The sequence below is a fragment of the Ambystoma mexicanum genome, chromosome 10, assembly GCF_040938575.1.
Source record: "Ambystoma mexicanum isolate Mex_15411 chromosome 10, UKY_AmexF1_1, whole genome shotgun sequence".
Classification (NCBI taxonomy): Eukaryota; Metazoa; Chordata; class Amphibia; order Caudata; family Ambystomatidae; genus Ambystoma; species Ambystoma mexicanum.
This window is the reverse complement of record NC_090932.1, coordinates 1,503,010,289-1,503,027,073: the sequence shown is the minus strand read 5'-3', so window position 1 is coordinate 1,503,027,073 and position 16,785 is coordinate 1,503,010,289. Positions and strand designations below refer to the sequence as shown.

The window sequence follows — 16,785 nt, the reverse complement described above, 5'->3', positions numbered from 1 at the left end:
AAAACACAAATACATGTGTTTCAATTAGTTGTGTCCTCTATAGAGTCCACTTGGCTTCCTGACAGTACCACGTCAAAAATGTAGTACAATCACTCCAGGCGAAAATCCCTGTCGGGACCCCAATGAGCAAAACTGCTGTGGGGGAAAATAGGAGCACAATCAAATTAGGGCAACATTACAGTGCAACACCTAGGACCAAAATTACAGTGGGGCGCATGGGAGAACATTTACATTGGGGGATGTGGGGACAGATCTCTGTGGACAGAATCACAGTGGGATACCTAGTTGGACCTATGAGCAGTATAGCAGAAGGATGAAGGAAAAATGAAGAGCAGGTTAGTGATGGTTCAAGCTAACCAAGCTAACAAGAATCCACTAATAGAAAGTAATGACAGGCATGACAAAGCATACAAATCATAAAAAAGCAAAACCCTTGCATCTTTCTTGCACACAATTAATGGGAATGCGTTGAGGCATTGCCTTCAGTTGACCTTTGTGAATTGCTCACAGTACCATAAAGATGTAGTATGTGTTACGTTTCTTGAAAAAAGAATGGGTGTCTACAACACAGTATGAGATTGGGCAATAGTATGCCACTAGAAATGTACTGTGAAGCACCATTTCGAGAACATGTGTGCTCTAACATGCTCTTTTTCCTTTTTAGCCAGCCCATCACGCCATAGTATATCTGAATGGAGGATGCAGAGCATCGCCCGTGACTCAGATGAGAGTTCAGACGACGAGTTCTTCGATGCACACGGTAAGTGTAGGACAACAGCCACTAGTGGGAGTGCATCAGGGGTCTCACCTTAGCCTCAAGAACAAAATACTCTCTGTTTTCAGGATATCTCCATAAAATCGGTTTCCATATAGTCTGTGTAAGTGTAAGTTGTTTATATGGTTGATGTTGTGGAGAAAACTGGTGTGGTGCCCTTAAGATCTATGGATCCACAGATATTGGCAACCATTGAGAATCCTCACTCATCAGCTATGCCTGCTGCAAAACAGCAGAGATTTCTTATATTTGCCAGTTCTGTCTTCGCTCTTCCCAGAATTCTCATCTCTGTCTGCCAAAAGCTTTCTTTGCATTCTCTTATTTATTTGAAACCAACCTGTCCTGGTGGATGGCTTGTTCATGCATTGTCCACCTTTCTGTGAAGAACTTCAGTAACTCCTGAACCTCTGCTTTTATGCTCGCAAGTACAATCTTTGGTGTTTTAAGGGACTTAACTACAGATGTGGCATGCTGATTGCAATTTGCAGAAAAGCTGACATGGATGTTTATATTAATTTAAAAAATATGTATTTTTTGTATTTGCCTGTTATCATTATGTTTACACTCCATCTTCTCTTTTCACACGCAAATCCTTTTCTGACAATTTAGAGAGGCAGAACAGCCTACAAGAAAGTCAGGATAGTAATCAACAGTCCATTCCTCTGGAAGGCAGAAGGGGGTAGAGCAGAGGTAGATGCATATCATGTGAAAAGCAAGTGACTTTTCTCAGGCACTGATCTGTTCTTTCATCAAACAAATTAGGCTGGTCCTTCTCTGCTAATTTAATTCACTTTATTTTATTTGAGTGGAAACCTCTCATAGAGCCCTCTTTGTATACCCAGAAGTTCCATTGCTTGTTCTCCTTTTTTTTTGTTGGCGGTTTTAAAAGATTTGTAGGCAGTGCTTACTGCTCCATTATGCTCTCTGGATAATCACTGCCATTTCCAGCCATTGCTGTGGAAATACTAGAGCAGGAATCCAAATTCAGATTCGATTAGCAGGAGCAAAATGCAGCTCCTGAGTATCGGGCATCATTCAGAAAGCAAGAGCTGGTACTCAGCCCACCACAAAGCTAACTCGCACATCTGACGCAAACTTGCCATTTTGCCCACAATATGTTTATGTTGTATTAGCCTTAGACAAGTCCTTTATTTTCCTTATACATTCCAAGAAATACTGAATTAATGTCACATTGTGGTTGTTTCAAGAGACGGTATTTATATTGTAGCAGTCTCTTGCCCCTTGTGGGATGGTGAATGAGCAGTTTGGATAATAGATGGTGATATGCACTATGGATGCACACAATATTTTGCACATCTGGTTCAAAGCATGCGTCTATATCAGCTTGATGCTGCCGTCAAATTACCCTAATCACTGGATAAGGTGAATTTGTTTCGAATGAATATCAAATAGGCCTCATTTTTTTTAGGTCCCAGGACTAGCACCAATGCCGAATGAAGCTGCTTTGATATTCATTTGAAACAAATTCACCTTATCCAGTGATTATGATAATTTGACGGCAGCATCAAGCTCATGTAGATGCGTGCTTTGACCCAGATGTGCCAAGTATCGTGGGCATCCATAGTGCATATCACTATCTTTAAAAAAAAAAAAAAAAAAATGTTATATCTTTTTATTGGTTTTCTCAACACTACACCAATGTAACATCAGACCATCTTTTACTATAACCGTATTGTTCAAACTAAACATTTCACCCCTATAGACACACCCCAACAAACCCCCCTCACCCCTCAAGCCTTCAGCAGTGTACCCCGTGTGCAGCAAATCCAAGAGTCCAACATCCTGTAAAGTGTCACATCTCAGGCAAGTCATTTTCTGTGGTCTGACAAAACATGGTCACGGTTAGAGTTATCCATTGTAATAGATCCGGTCCAGGTTCCTGTTTTTGCTCCCTCATCGCTTTCTCCCATACGCCTGTTTCAGCCGTAGACCATTTTCTTAAGTCTTCCTACCAACTGTTGACACTTGGGGCAGCTTTAGCTTTCCATGTCAAGACAATACTATGCTCTGCTAATACATATACATATACATATATAAGGTATTTGAGCTTCCCCACCGCTTTTTGTTTCATACCTTTTTTAAACTGCCACTTGTGTATAGGCGCGTTACAAATGCCTTATCATATCATATCATATCATAATATACATGCACCTGGTAACTGTACGTCTAGGACTATGCCTCCCCCCGCCACTTTTGTTGCAATGTCGTTCCAAAATTCCTGTGTAGTGGCACATTCCCAGAACATGTGTGTCATACCTACATTTTTTTCGTTGCATTTGGGGCACCTTTGATTACCTGCTCCCTTAAATTTGGCTGTCGCCTCTGGCGTGAGTTATGCCCTTTGGGTTATGTAAAATTGGAGCATCTGAAACCTTGAGTTTCTCAAAACCTTTTTGTGATATGCAATAATTTTACCCCACTCCTTATCCTCAAAAACACTCCCCAGCTCTCTCTCCCACCCCGCTCTGCATTTTATTTCCACATTCGAGGTGCTCGCAATCAGGACCTCATACAACCTCGAAACAGCGTGGCCACACTCCGAGACGTTTAGCATGGTTTCCATGTCTTCGTAAATTATTTGAGGCCCGTCCACCTCCAGCCACCTTTTTTTAATTGTGTTTATGTCAGTCATATGCATCGAAAATTGGCCACTGTGTATGCCTGTGGATGCCTGTAGCTCCGAGAACGCCATTTGGGTGTCACCATCCCATAGATCTCCTATTGTCGCTATCCCACAGGGTTCCCAATGCGTCCTGACCACCTTCTGCAATCCTCTTTTGTCAGCCATTAATGCCACCAGTGGTGTCTGTGGTGAGATCGGGTTCCTGACACCCACGACCCTGGAGGCCCTGTGCCAAACTCTGGTGCCCAGGGTCACTAGAAATGGGTACTACTTAGGTTCTCTATCAGTTACCCATACCACGTCCCTCAGATGTAGCTTCCCCAATGCGGGCTGTAAGAGAACTGTGTCCACTGTAGGTTTGTCCACCATCCAACAGTGCATATCACTATCTATTATCCAAACCGCACATTCACCAATTTGCAAGGGACAAGAGACTGCTACGAAATATTATATATACTGTCTCTTAGGAGGAAGGCCTTGAAAATGACCACGAGGCCGAAATGCGTGTCGGCTGTCCACATCAAGAATAAATTGGATTTCTGCAATATGACCTGCTAATTTGAGTACTTCATCTACATTGGATCGTATAAACTCAATCTACACTGACACTTAATACCTAGAGCGTGAGTCACCCATTTCAGATTCATATTTAGGTTCCCTTTATACAAACCCCAGGTGGGTGGGTTTGGTGAAAGAGTGTTCGCTGCCGGTTCTAATTTCAGATTCTAACAAAGAGTGGTCACTAGTGCACGAATATATTTTCGAAACCATCAACGATATTGCTCTTTTAATGTCACATTGGTATGTTGGTAGGATGCCCATTGGTCTGATACACAAAACTAACTCCTGGTATCTGTTGGGGTCAAGCTAGCCAGTCTCTCCTAGGCTATAAGCAGGAGCTAAATACCCCCCTGCTCCCAGCCATTTTAAATGCTGCTTAGAAGAAATACTAGAGTGAAGAAGTGACAAGTACCCATGATGACTACAACATGCAACAAACCCAGACGTCCAAAACAAGTAGGATATCCATTACAAACAATACCATCTCCTCTGCAGAAGAGAAAGGCTAGAACCTCTAAAACGTAAAATCCTGGTCGAAGGGCACTGGATCACGACATGCATAGTGAAAGCACCTTGTAACCTACATTGGAATTGATAGTGCCCATGGTATTAATGGCACTGCCAAGCTGACCCTGAGAGTATTTTTTCCAACACCACACATGGCATTGCTACGGAACATTTTCAGAGTCTTTGACTTGAACAGTCTGAAAAGTCTGGATTTTTTTTAATATTTTTTCATTTAATTAGGCTTTTCTAAATTTCTTTTAGAAAATTAGCAGAAGACCTGAGGTAAATGTCTATCTCAAGGTTCCATGTCATTTTATCGTGGGATGTTTTTTCACTGGGTTTTTCTACCACAGATTTTTTTTACAAAAAAAACCATCAAACTTTTTTTACAATAATTTTTGGGAGGTTCCCCCCAAAACCTTTGTTCCCTTTAACTTTAATTTTTTATGCATTCCCGAACACACATACACCATATATATAATTTTCTAACCCCTCCTAAAATATTCGATGTGTTTTTTCTTAAAAAATGTGCGGTAAAAAAAACCATCAAAAAACATCCAGCGATGATAGGATGTTGTACCCTATATCATATACCTATATCCGCTGTATATGCTGTCCTGATAGTAAGAACTGTTATGCTTGCCGTGGCCTTTGACGATTTCAGCAAATACACCCCTTCTCCTCAAGGGGAAGCCACACCCTTTGGGACTAGGTAGGTGAGTCTGCTATGCAATATAATCCCTAGGGTAAGGGACACGCGGCATCACACTGAGGGTGATTCCGCTTAGGGAAAAAGAAAGTCCCAAGTACGGTTGTGACTACACCTTCCCTTGTGACAGACTCTCTGTTGTTTATTGGTTTCATGGAGATTTATCCATGTTATAAGGTATAGAGCCCTTTAACTGGCTTGGCTGCTGACCCCACTCTGTTGACCTCTGCTCAGGAGATGCTGAACCAAGCCTGCTTCCTATCTTGTTTTGAAGGAGAGCATAAAAGGACTAACTGCGAGAACTGCGAGACTTGTCCTTGGCCTCAAGCCCAGGGACCGTATCTCTCCAGGACTGAAATCTCTTCACTGGCTCCCAGTGGCTGCGAGGATTAAGTTCAAAACCCTCTGCATTGTCCACAAGGCCTTCTGGGGCCTGGGACCTAAATACCTCCAACTCTCTCTTCCTAAATATCTTCCTTCACGAGCCCTTCGCTCATCCGTCTCCAACTCCCTCATGGTCAGCCGCTTCTCGAAGCAATGAGCTGGGGGTAGATCTCTCTCCGCAGCTGGGGCCTCCCTCTGGAACAGCCTTCCTGCCTCCCTGAAACTTGAGGAGAACCATCTCCGGTTCCGGAAGCACCTCAAAACCTTCCTCTTCGCTTCTGCCTTCTCTCTCCCTCTCCCCTGCTAATCCTGCTTAACTCCCCACTGAATTCAGCACTAAACCTGCATCTGGGCCACTCTCAGCAACCTCGGTCCAGGGCCCAGCCACTCTCCACTTGCACTGCCTCCCCGGCTCCCCCTGCACTGTGGGACTGTCACTGTATCCCTACAGCCCCTTTCCCAGCACTTGCTCTGCACTTACCTCGCACTTGCCACCAGCTGGCCCTTTCTATTTATTATTTTTTATTATTTTCTACGCTACTTACCTTGTACTGCACTTCCCCCCCCACCTCCTCCCCCCTGCACTTCCTCCTTTTCCCCTTACCTCTGCACTTGCGCGATCTGAATGACACCTGGCCTAGTAGGATCGTTTGTCTGTTTTCCCCTTGTTTCCCTCCCTCCCTGCCTCGTCGCGCCTTGAAACACTTGTGTATAGGCGCGTTACAAATACCATATCATATCATATCATATCAAAGGCAGAGGCGTTGCTGCGGGGTGAGGGGGGTTAAGGGGCTATAGCCCTGCGCCTTATGGTTGTAGCCCTGGATAAAAGCCCAGGGACTACAACCAAAAGGCTAGCTAGCCCAGAGTTCTGACAGTCCCAACATTAGTGTAGCCCCAGATCTTTTCCAGGCCTAGCAACACCCCTGACTAAAGGCCATAGCTGCAAGGGAAGAGTGAGCTTGAGCCAGCATGCAGACAGTGGAAGCCTTTGCTGTGACACTGGGTAGATCGATCCTCAAGGCAGGACCAAGTCAGACACAGGGTGGACGGAGGAATCCCGGAGCCCGTGGAATGCTGCCAATCCCCCGGTGGGCAGAGTGCCTGGTGATCCTAGGTCATATGAAATGGGAGACAGAGCCGCTGGAGATGTGATGCACCAATGGTCCTGAGGATCGACGCTGAGTCGAGGGTCTGCTGTAAGAGAGCCGACAACTATGCTGGAGTGGTCCTGCAGTCACTGCATCCTCAAACAATAACGCCTCCACAATGCAGGTACACAGCTGATACGGAGGAAAGGGAGGAGGGCGGTGAAGCTCTGAGGCACTCCAAGAAGGGGTGAGGACACTATAGCACACATATGTCCACAAAGTCTGCATAGTCCATGAAGGGCTGAGAAAACCAGTGCCCCTGCAAGGGATGAGAACTTCCGCCTAGAAACACTTGTGTACAGGTGCGTTTAAATGCCATATCATATCATGGTATCATGTACATAGCGAGTGAGGCTGGGTAGACCATGTAGTGCTGAGTGACCCAGTAACCTTAGAGGTGGTGAGGACTGTCCTACACCTATGACCATTTAAGCTGTATAACCCACACAGGGATAACAGAGGGATAGGAAATATAGAAATACCCTTGAGAGGTAAACTTGTAGCCAAGACCCCCTAGGGGGTATGAGATCCAAGAGAGCCAGACGGTCTGAAGGACCAAAGAGCCCAGCCAGTGCTGAGAAACTGAGCGACCATGAAGGGCTGAGAATCACAATCATTTCAACAAGTAATAGAATCAGAAACCCTGGGCTGGACCGATAACACTAATTAGAGAAGAAATATATAACTACCCTGGAGGGGTGAGCAAGAGAGACCACAGAACCATTTTTCAAATCCTGTTGTCAATCACAAGTGACTGAATTACAAGTACAGATATCGGAACTAAAGACAGCACTGTTGAGCAGAAACTTGGTGGGGAGGAGGGGCAGGAGTCATCTTATACAGAGTGACACAGAACTTGATTTGAACTGTACCTGCAGGTTGAGGCCTGAACCACAAGGAAAGAACTGGAAATACAATTTGGTGGGGGTCATGCGCCAGCCAGCACAAGCTAAGAGAGGAGTATTATACTTCTCTCGACTAGTTTATGTTTCTTTGTTATTAGTGGTGGGGTCAGGCAATACGACAGAATAGGTTTGGGAGAGAGGACGCATGTTATTTTAAAGACATCTTGACAAGCACAATTTATGTTATTTTGTAGGATAGGAAACCACCATCACAGAAGTAGGGGGACATGTGTTTCTTTACCTTAACCCTGAACCAATTGAGAACATGTTTTGTGCCCATCTCCTATGTCTGACTTAATACAGGCCTTACTTGAAAGGCTAGACTCTCAAGAGAATTCAGACTTGCAAGCAAGGGAGACCAGATGGGGGTGCTGGTCATCTATGTGGCATGGGCAACGTCAAGGCACGTGGGGAGTCGTTTATGTGAGAGATGTTGGCCACGTTTGCAGAGCGGTTGCAGCAGCTCACAGCTACTCCAGACGTTCCTGCACAGCAGTGCAGATATAGAGAGCTGGTACTGTAGGCCTCCCCAGCGCCAAAGGCGACGGGGACTCGCCTTGGCTAAATATCCAAGTGCCGTTATTGGGGACCAGTTGGATATGGATGTCTCCACAGACTGTTAAGTTCTGCTGAACCCTTAGCTCCAGAGGCCCAAAATGTATAGGTCGGGTGATAACACACAATGTTCGGTTCTGTTTTATCCAGAGGGGGCATTGGTTGAGTAGAGTGCTTCATTGGCTGTGAAATTATTGCTTCACTGTGTTGTTGGTGCAACAACAAGTTATCCTTAATTCAATTTTTATCAATTCAAGATGGAGAAGAGAGCCTAAAAGCCGGTGTCGAAACCAACAGTATTTTATTTATGATGGGACACGGGTGTATATGAGTCATGGGTTGAGAAAACCACAGCCATAACGAGGAGATGACACAGTGACTGCAACCATGTTTGGGGATGTGGGAATACTATGAACGATTTGATTGGTTGGCATGCTCATGAGAGCACATAAGGGTAATACAGACATGATGTAAGCCTCTGTTTGAGGCACAGGTACACCCAACAACATGCCCTACGCAGTCACTTGAAGGCTTAGCTGCCTGAGACTCTGAATAGAGGTAACGTGGGCTCTCTGTGCATGATCAGGTCATGTTTCGTGTAATAAAAGGAATAACTAGAGGCGTTGTTCGGTATCACGTGGACAGCCCAAGCTGAACTGGCCAAGCTGAATTCTACAGATCTGAAATGGTTCTGTAAAGCCATGGTACCCAAGATCAGGTGATTCTCCTTTAGAAAGTTCATTGTTATTGTCACCATCTAGTCATATCATGCTGACTCCTGTGTAAGACTCATTTTGGAAACGCCTATACAAATCCAGAGATTTCTGTGTTCAGGGGCCACAATTTTGGGTCATGGATACTATGCCAGTTTCTCTGTCCCTTTCTGCACAGCTGCATGGAAATAAATCCTAAATCTACCTTTGTTACCTGAAGTTTATTGGATTATTTGGTGATGGGCTTGAGCTTCTACATCTGGCAGGTGTGAAGCTTGCTGACAAAGTAAAAGTCGACACATGTTCTATAATTGCCTTTCATTCATCGCTGGACCTAAGGACAGGCCCTCTTCGCATTTTCTCTGTGGTCTCTGGGCCTACTGTTGGCCCTGCACATGCCATATCAAGACTCGCCACCAGGGGGCATGTCCCTGAACAAACTAGTGGAAATGTGCAGCCACTCACCCCTGTCAACAAATAAATAATACCTCAGCACCCTGTAGGGCTGAAGGAGGCCTCACCAACTGAGATCGGACTGCGCTAGTAACATGCTGGTTGGGCTATCGGATGCCAAAATTACTTTGAATTGTGTAGTTCAGGTTCCTCTTCCCGACCAGAGGACCATTCTTGTAAAAGCGCAATGCACCAGAGGAAGACTGGTCCTGATCGACTGCACGCATGCCCACTCTATTGAACGAAATCTGCATTTGAGTATTGCCTTGCAGGTGCTTAGGAGAAAGCAAAGTATGTTTTGGACAACGTTAACAACTTGAACCACCACTTGTTGGAAGGGCTCTGGCTCAGCCTATGTATATCTTATAGTTACAGTTACTTAGACATTAGTTAAGAATAGACATTCAGAAGTACATAGCAAGACATTAGTCACAGTGTACAGTTACTAACGTTTTAAAGCAAGCAACCATTTTTTTAAGACAACACACTATACACTTTTTGGTGCACTTAGGAGTTTAACTAAGACTGTTCTTAGTTCAGGAACTACATTATCTACAAAAAAATCATCATTGGCTCTCATATGAGCTTTTTTATGCATGTAAGAAAGACATGGTATCAATAGTAGACACAGACACAATAGAGGCAAGTTTCAGAAACCTTTATTTTGGTATTTTTGTTGGTTTGGTAGAATGCCTATCTGGCCCTAACTCTAGAATGGGAGTAATCTCGACCATTTAACAAGTAACAAACTAGTCCAAGTCAGTCGGGTCAAAATAGCGTCTAAAAAGAAATGTCAGACTGGCTTAGATAGATAACAACTCTCTTCTTCTTGTTCAGCAGCACGGGGTCTTGATAGTTTCTTAAAAAGGATATGTGGATGGCACAGTTCTATCAGTCTTGGACACTTTGGCTTGCTGCTACAAGTCAGCAGTTCTTACCTGGGCGTCAAGCTTTTGGCAGTTCAATCAATTCCTTAGGCTTTGTCCTCCTTGTCATAAATATACAGTTCTATTCTTGACTTTTACGTTGCCACAATTCAACACAGGTTTCCCTCTGCTGGGCACGAGCCTGTCTCTCTCTTTGTTGGGGTTCCCTTCCCTACTTTCCTTCCCACTTAACTTTCACTCTACCACAGTTCAGCACAGATTTTGATCTGCCGGGTGTTAGGGAGAATTCTCTGTTTAGGCTGAATTTCCTAACCTAGTGAGTCCCCCAGCAGCTTTGCTGGATTTTTGGAGTTTCTTTTTTTTCTCCTGCCAAGAGTGAGTCTCTTTTCTTCACACTCTTGGACATGATTTGAGGGGTTCCTTTGACTGTTAATGTGTTTTATGGGCTATGGGGTCTTTTACTCCATAGGTACGCATGTGTTTTTACTATGTGTGTTACACAGCACCCTCAGTGCAGTGACACCGGGGTGTCATAGTGACACCCCACCATAGACTCCATACCCTGGGACTGACTACTGTCTCCCAGGGCATGTAAAGTCACCATTGGCTTTACTAGTCCCAAATTATGAACAGAAACCAGTACAAACCATCATATTGTGGACGTACTGGTCGGGGCAATTCGATTGCCCCGGGGTCTGTTAGTCGAGGGGGCACGTCTCCGTCCCCCTGATCGAGTTTTGGCTGGTGGCAGTGGATACTACTTTTTATATTCGACCGCGAATATATCTCTATGGGATTTTCCCATTGTTCGAGGCTACCAACTTTAATTATTTAATTCTCATAGCCTCGAACATACCGCCGGTTTATTTATTTAATATTAATTCGCCGGTTGGTATTTTTTGCCAGAACTCGATTCTAAAATGGCGTTTGTGTTCTTTTCTGTGAATCCAACCCAAGTCGAGCCCTTTGTTCCACGTTTTGGCGGGCTTCTCCACAGAAGCCTCCAGAAGTGGTGCCACTCTGTCTGGGTTCCACAGGTGGTGTGGGAGGGGGTTTAGGCACCCTGGACTGAGTTACCTTGGTAACTCAAGTCGCACTCTTGTGTGATTGGCCCAAGTGGTGAGCCGGCCAGCTCACCACTTAGCATGTTTGATTGACAGCTAGGCTGAGTGAATGGGGGTGTGCTGCATAAAAGCAGGGCTTTTGTGACTGGAACTTCAGAAGTCGCCACAGGACCTGAGAATCCGACGAGGGAGAAGCTGAGCCGACCTGCTATGACGACACCAATGGTGGAGCCCTGCGGAACCGACTCACCACTTCCTGACGACAGAGAAGATCTCCCGGCTGGAGAGTCTTCTTCCCCTGACTGGTGGGCACAACCAGTTTACCTTCTTTTCCTCGCATCCCAGGACGGCTTGTGGTCAAATTGCCCGTGCCAAGCACCCCGGCAACCGGATAGCCACTTATCACTGGACCGCGAATAAAAGGACTGCTCCTTTAAACTGAGAACTCCGCGGCTGGTTTCTTCCCTGGCAGTGCAACAGACTCCTGTCTTCCTCCCCGACGAGATCCTCTCTTCCCCCGGACGAAGCATCCGCTGCCAGGAACAACTGCCCCCACTGGAGTATTCTCACCACTTTAAGGTACCGTGTCCGCCAGGCCTCCCTTTCTAAAGATTGCTACAAGGTAATAATAATCCCTTAACCTTCTGGACTGGGCTGGCCGCCTTGACCATCTAACTGGTCCCTTTCTTTTGGTCCAACTCTTTCTGAACTGATTTCGAGACTTTTGGGCACTTTGAACCGTGTGACCTTGGACACATTTCGACCGGAGCCTCTTACAGTGGGTCCGGCCTTGTTAACTTTGACTTTACAGTTTTAACCTGCCTGCTTCTCCTACTGTGTTCTTCTGAAAGTGTCTGGATCTGTTTCTATCTTTGCTCTGCCTTTCTCTCCCTTTTAAACCGATTGATTAGAGTGCCATCTTCGTTAAGCGCTCACCGCTGTCTGAAAATAAGTGTTGCTTTACTTAAGACTTGTCTAACTAATCGTTGAAGGGAGTGTATATCTTTTAGTGACCCTGTTTTTGAACTGCTTAATATTAGTGCCTGTGTGTTTTATTAGATGTGGTTTTAAATAAATACTTATATCTCTTTTACATCAAGCTCTGGTCAGTGTTTGCTTGTTCTACTGTGTTCTTTTGACCTATTGTGAATACTCTGTATACTGCCTAACTCTTCTTGAGGGAAGTCTGACTGCTCAGCCACAGCTACCAAGTGAATCTGTGTGGTACAGACTGTTACCAAGTGGGTTTACTGCCAAACACCTGTAGTCTTAAATCTTTTGCAGTGGTCCCTGAGGGAACTGCACAGGTTTCTGCCTAACACCGGGCTTGAGCTTGTCTTTCCCTTTGTGAGGGTTCCTTTCCCCACCTTTTGTCTTTTATGTCTTTTTACTGTCGAAGACTTTCGAAACTGCAAGGATTTTCCTTTGACCTCTGCATGACCACTTTGACATCTCTTTAAATAATTCAACAATCTTCCTCATCTTGCAACACCAATGTCTCTCGTAGTTTCTTATTATCTTTACTTTGCCCTCTTGGCCTCTTTCAAAGGTGGAACACCCTCTGGCTTTTCACATATACTATGTGAGAGTTTGGAAGGAGTTGTGCAGTACCCTCCAGACAGATAGGGGAGGGTCATAGGTACACAATCATAAAAAATAAAAAATAAGAGACATTATTGTTTTCAAAGATGCCCTATTCTATGTTTGTCTGTTGCAGATTTCTGAGAAAGATGTCTCAAGTTTGTGATCTTGTCCCATTCCCCTCAAAATGTTTTGATTGCAGCGGAACACAAGAGGCTGCTGTAGACTAGACACACAAGGTGCTCTGTGCAGCCAGTACCTCCTCACGAATTCCTCTCATGAGTACCGGACACAGACTCTTTCTAGTTGCAGATGTTGGGAACAGTGCAGCGGGAGGATGCAGCATTGTGTCCAACTCCAGGTAGGGCCCTGGAGGCGTTGCAGAGGCCATGCAGGTTTCTTGTGCTGAACCTGGGCTGGTGCCATGCTAGCACAATATTGGAGTGACCAATTTCTCTGTGGCAAGAGGCCAATTTGGCTGCAGTGGGCAGGATGTTGAGGAAGCCGAGATTATGAGGAACCTATAAGATGCCAGTGATCTCACACACTTATGTTAATGGTAAGTGTACAGGTGCCAGTTGGCCCTAATTCAGATATACATGGCCCTGACGAGAATATTTCATAAGATATTGTTGATTTATATTGCACTTAATACCAAATTCCTCCAGCTTCTATGCACCAGACCAGGGATCGAATCCATGTTGCAAAACATTGTCTTGTTCTCAAGGCAAGCTTGTTGGCACAGAGTTATCCTTGCATTCCAGAAGTGCAGTTAACTGTCTTGGTATTAAAGTGGAAAGACCCTGTAGAGCACAGTGAACAAGATCGGAGATGTGATGCAGAAGGGGCCTACAAAGGAAAACCCCTGCCTGCCTTTTAGGGAGTGTTTTATGGACCCCGTAGTGGACATTTTGGAGAATCCATTATCTGTTTCAGCTGCAAACATGAGTATCTTGTGGAAATGTAGTCCATTGAAGGAAGACCCTTCTCATCTTTTGGACCATCCATTGGCATACTCCACAGTTGTGCATGCAGCAAAATCAAACCCAATTTGCCTCCCCTACCCCGTTGCCCTCTGATAGGAAATCAATGTGGTTTGATGCCAGGGCTAAGGTTTTTACTTCTGGGTCCATGACTCTGAGGTTGGTATGTGTCCAGTACGCTATGGTCATATCAGTACGCTTTGGGGCAGGTGGCGGAAAAGGCCAGTGACCTTTCACTGGTGAATATCTATGAGACCATGAAGGAGGTGGTCTCTAAGGATTTGAGGTTTCAAAACTGTGAGAAACCCCCTGGAGATATGTCGCCCAGGTGGCCAGGACATGGTCATCGCTATTGGATCCAGTTCCTGGGGGTGGACCAGTGGGGGAGGATCACCTGGTTGGGGTCTAGAAATGTGGGGTATCTTTGATGAAGTGGAGGCCAAGCAGCTTCCCGTGCACCAGCCCTTTGCTACTGTAAAATCGAGTTAGAAGTGGTACCTCCTATTCTCTGGCACTCTGTCACTTGTTGCATATCTGCTCTTTTTCTAGTCCCTAAGAAGAATAGAGAACTGCAGACTTGCATATACTATAGGGCAATCAGCGAATTACTATTAAAAACCAATACTACCTCCCACATATATCCACAATGATTGACCTGCTCCAAGGTGCCTCATTGTTCACCAAGTTGGATCTGCGTGGAACAAACCAACTGGTCCACATGCAGAAGGGGGACAATTAAAAATCCACTGCGACAAGGTCCCATGCCTTTTGGCATGAGACAGTCAGTGCAGTCCCACCAACCCTGATGGGTCCCCATTAGGGTTCCCATGACCAGCAGAGCCAGGAGGAGCCATGAACCAAACACCAATAGTATTCGGGGTATCCTGAATCACTCTTGAGCCAGACCCAAACAGCATGCATCAAAAAAGAAGCTTTCCTCGTCAAGGGACTAAAAACTCAGCTTCCTTTATTCACTGGCGAGGGCTGTGATAGAGTGTTTCCTTCTGCACTGAATGTGAGTGAAGGAAACCACTTATTTAATCCTTCAGCAGGTTCAACAGAAAAATCTGCCACCAGTCTGACGATTCAAAGAGCTAATGCTGGCACAAAGTATCAGATCCCGAACTAGGTAAATGAAATAGAACTTGTAAATGAAATAATACTTTTGCACACACGAGTCACAGAGCAAATAACAATTGTTCTTCCGCTGGAGATGCAGGAGTGAATAATCTACCATTTTGTCCAAACAAACCCATTTTGAGCAAAGTAAAGTTTTTACTCAGCTTACTGAACATTCTTTTAACTGTTAAAGAAAGCAGACCTCACACACGTCCTGGGCCGTTAAGAATGTTAAAATGCAACCAGCCTTAATGTAACCATATGCCCTTTCCCCTCTAAACCCACATGGCCTTAGACACATGGTCCAGTCACCTGGAAGCCCAACCCTTGCAGCCCGGATGCAACTAATATTACCAGGCAACACACAGCAGAAGGACAGACTGGCCTTTAAAAAGCAGTCTGCCCAGTCATTCTCTGTCACGCTTGGAGGAAGCTGGTCAGAGCAGAGCAGCAGACCTTAAGAGACCAGGCAGGAAGAGCAGGTCATTCTTTGGGAGAGCTGACTGAAGGAGGTCCAAAAATTGTGCAGGAAAGAATACATTAATTGGAAGAGTGGGGTGTTAGTGGTGTGGGGAGAAAGGAGGGAGATAGGGTCAAAGAGAACGTAGGGAAATGCAAGAGAGCTACTGTTGAAGAAAGGGGGAAGCGAGATACCATTTTTGTTAACATCAAGGGGGATTTTGCTGGAGAGAGGAGGAGAGAGCTACCATCTGGGCGAGGGAGAAAAGTCAAGACTTTGAAAGTGGAAAGTGTTTTTGTGAAGTGGAAAAGCTTTTGAGGCCAAGGAGACATCTAGAAGAAAGAGTGCTGGGGGCAGGAGGAGGAGAGGGTATAAGAGTTGGGAGAAAAAGGGATAGAAGGGTTAGAAACTGATAAAAAAGAACTCGAGTGGGGAATATAGGCTTACCGTCATAGGCAGGAGGGACACAGAGATCATTCCCTTTAGAGCAGACTTTGAGGTTTCAGAGGACTACGTTGGTCCAGTGGAGAGTGTAGAGGCAGGATATGATACAAGATGGGGCTGCTACAGTGGGGAGTAGGGAGGGCAGCCAGCAAAGGGGACCATGGCCCCCTATCAAATGCAGAAGTGTATGATCAAATTATGGGCCCCCATCTCTGTAATACCTCACCAGGGCACATCAGAGCCACCCGACAGCGCAGACGTTCCAGCCTAACCAGACTGGGACCACTTGCTGCGCCTATGGGAGGGAGGTCTGAAGAAAATACTTAAAAGGTGATGGACAGGAGGCCCCTAATCGATCCACCCAGGAACCGTAGCTCAAGGGTAAGCAAATGTGCACCGTTAGAAAGCAGTGTAGTAACAAAGCCTTGTGTTTTTTAGCACATGAAGCTTTTTAAAACCAATTCCCCCTTTTTCCTGGAACTAAAGGCAGGGTAGCATGTCCAATTGCTATTGAGTGATGAGTCTCAGGGATCTGTGTGACCGACAGCCTCTGTGGAACCTAACAAACTTTAGAATCGGTCACATGCCTGGCTCCTGAAGGCCACAGGTTTCAGAGTCATGCTTTCTTTGAGGTTTTGTACCTCCTGATTGGGGCCCAACAGCAAAGTACAAAGACCCTGTACCCCTGCCAATAGCTGTGCTTGTCCAGGTGGTGTAAACAGCAGCAGAACAACCCTTTCCCCCTTCAGAGGCTAGGGTGATGCATTTTTCCCTTTCATTTTTGAAGGGTGTGGTACAGGTTTCTACTTTGAGGGGTACCTGACCAAATGATACATCTTCATGGGTAGGTCTGAACAGGATTCTATATTTGACATCCCTATGCTGATTCT

At 45.4% G+C, this 16,785-nt stretch overlaps 1 protein-coding gene across 12 annotated transcripts in view; it reads left to right on the top strand.

Moving 5' to 3' along the window:
* PITPNM2 (phosphatidylinositol transfer protein membrane associated 2) overlaps positions 1–16,785 on the top strand; it is a 1,944,277-nt gene that overhangs the window by 1,265,285 nt on the left and 662,207 nt on the right. For all 12 annotated transcript variants that reach the window (XM_069619654.1, XM_069619653.1, XM_069619649.1 and 9 more), the window contains one exon: positions 665–760. In XM_069619654.1, the coding sequence (XP_069475755.1) occupies positions 665–760 (96 nt within the window). The remainder of the gene's footprint in view (positions 1–664; positions 761–16,785) is intronic.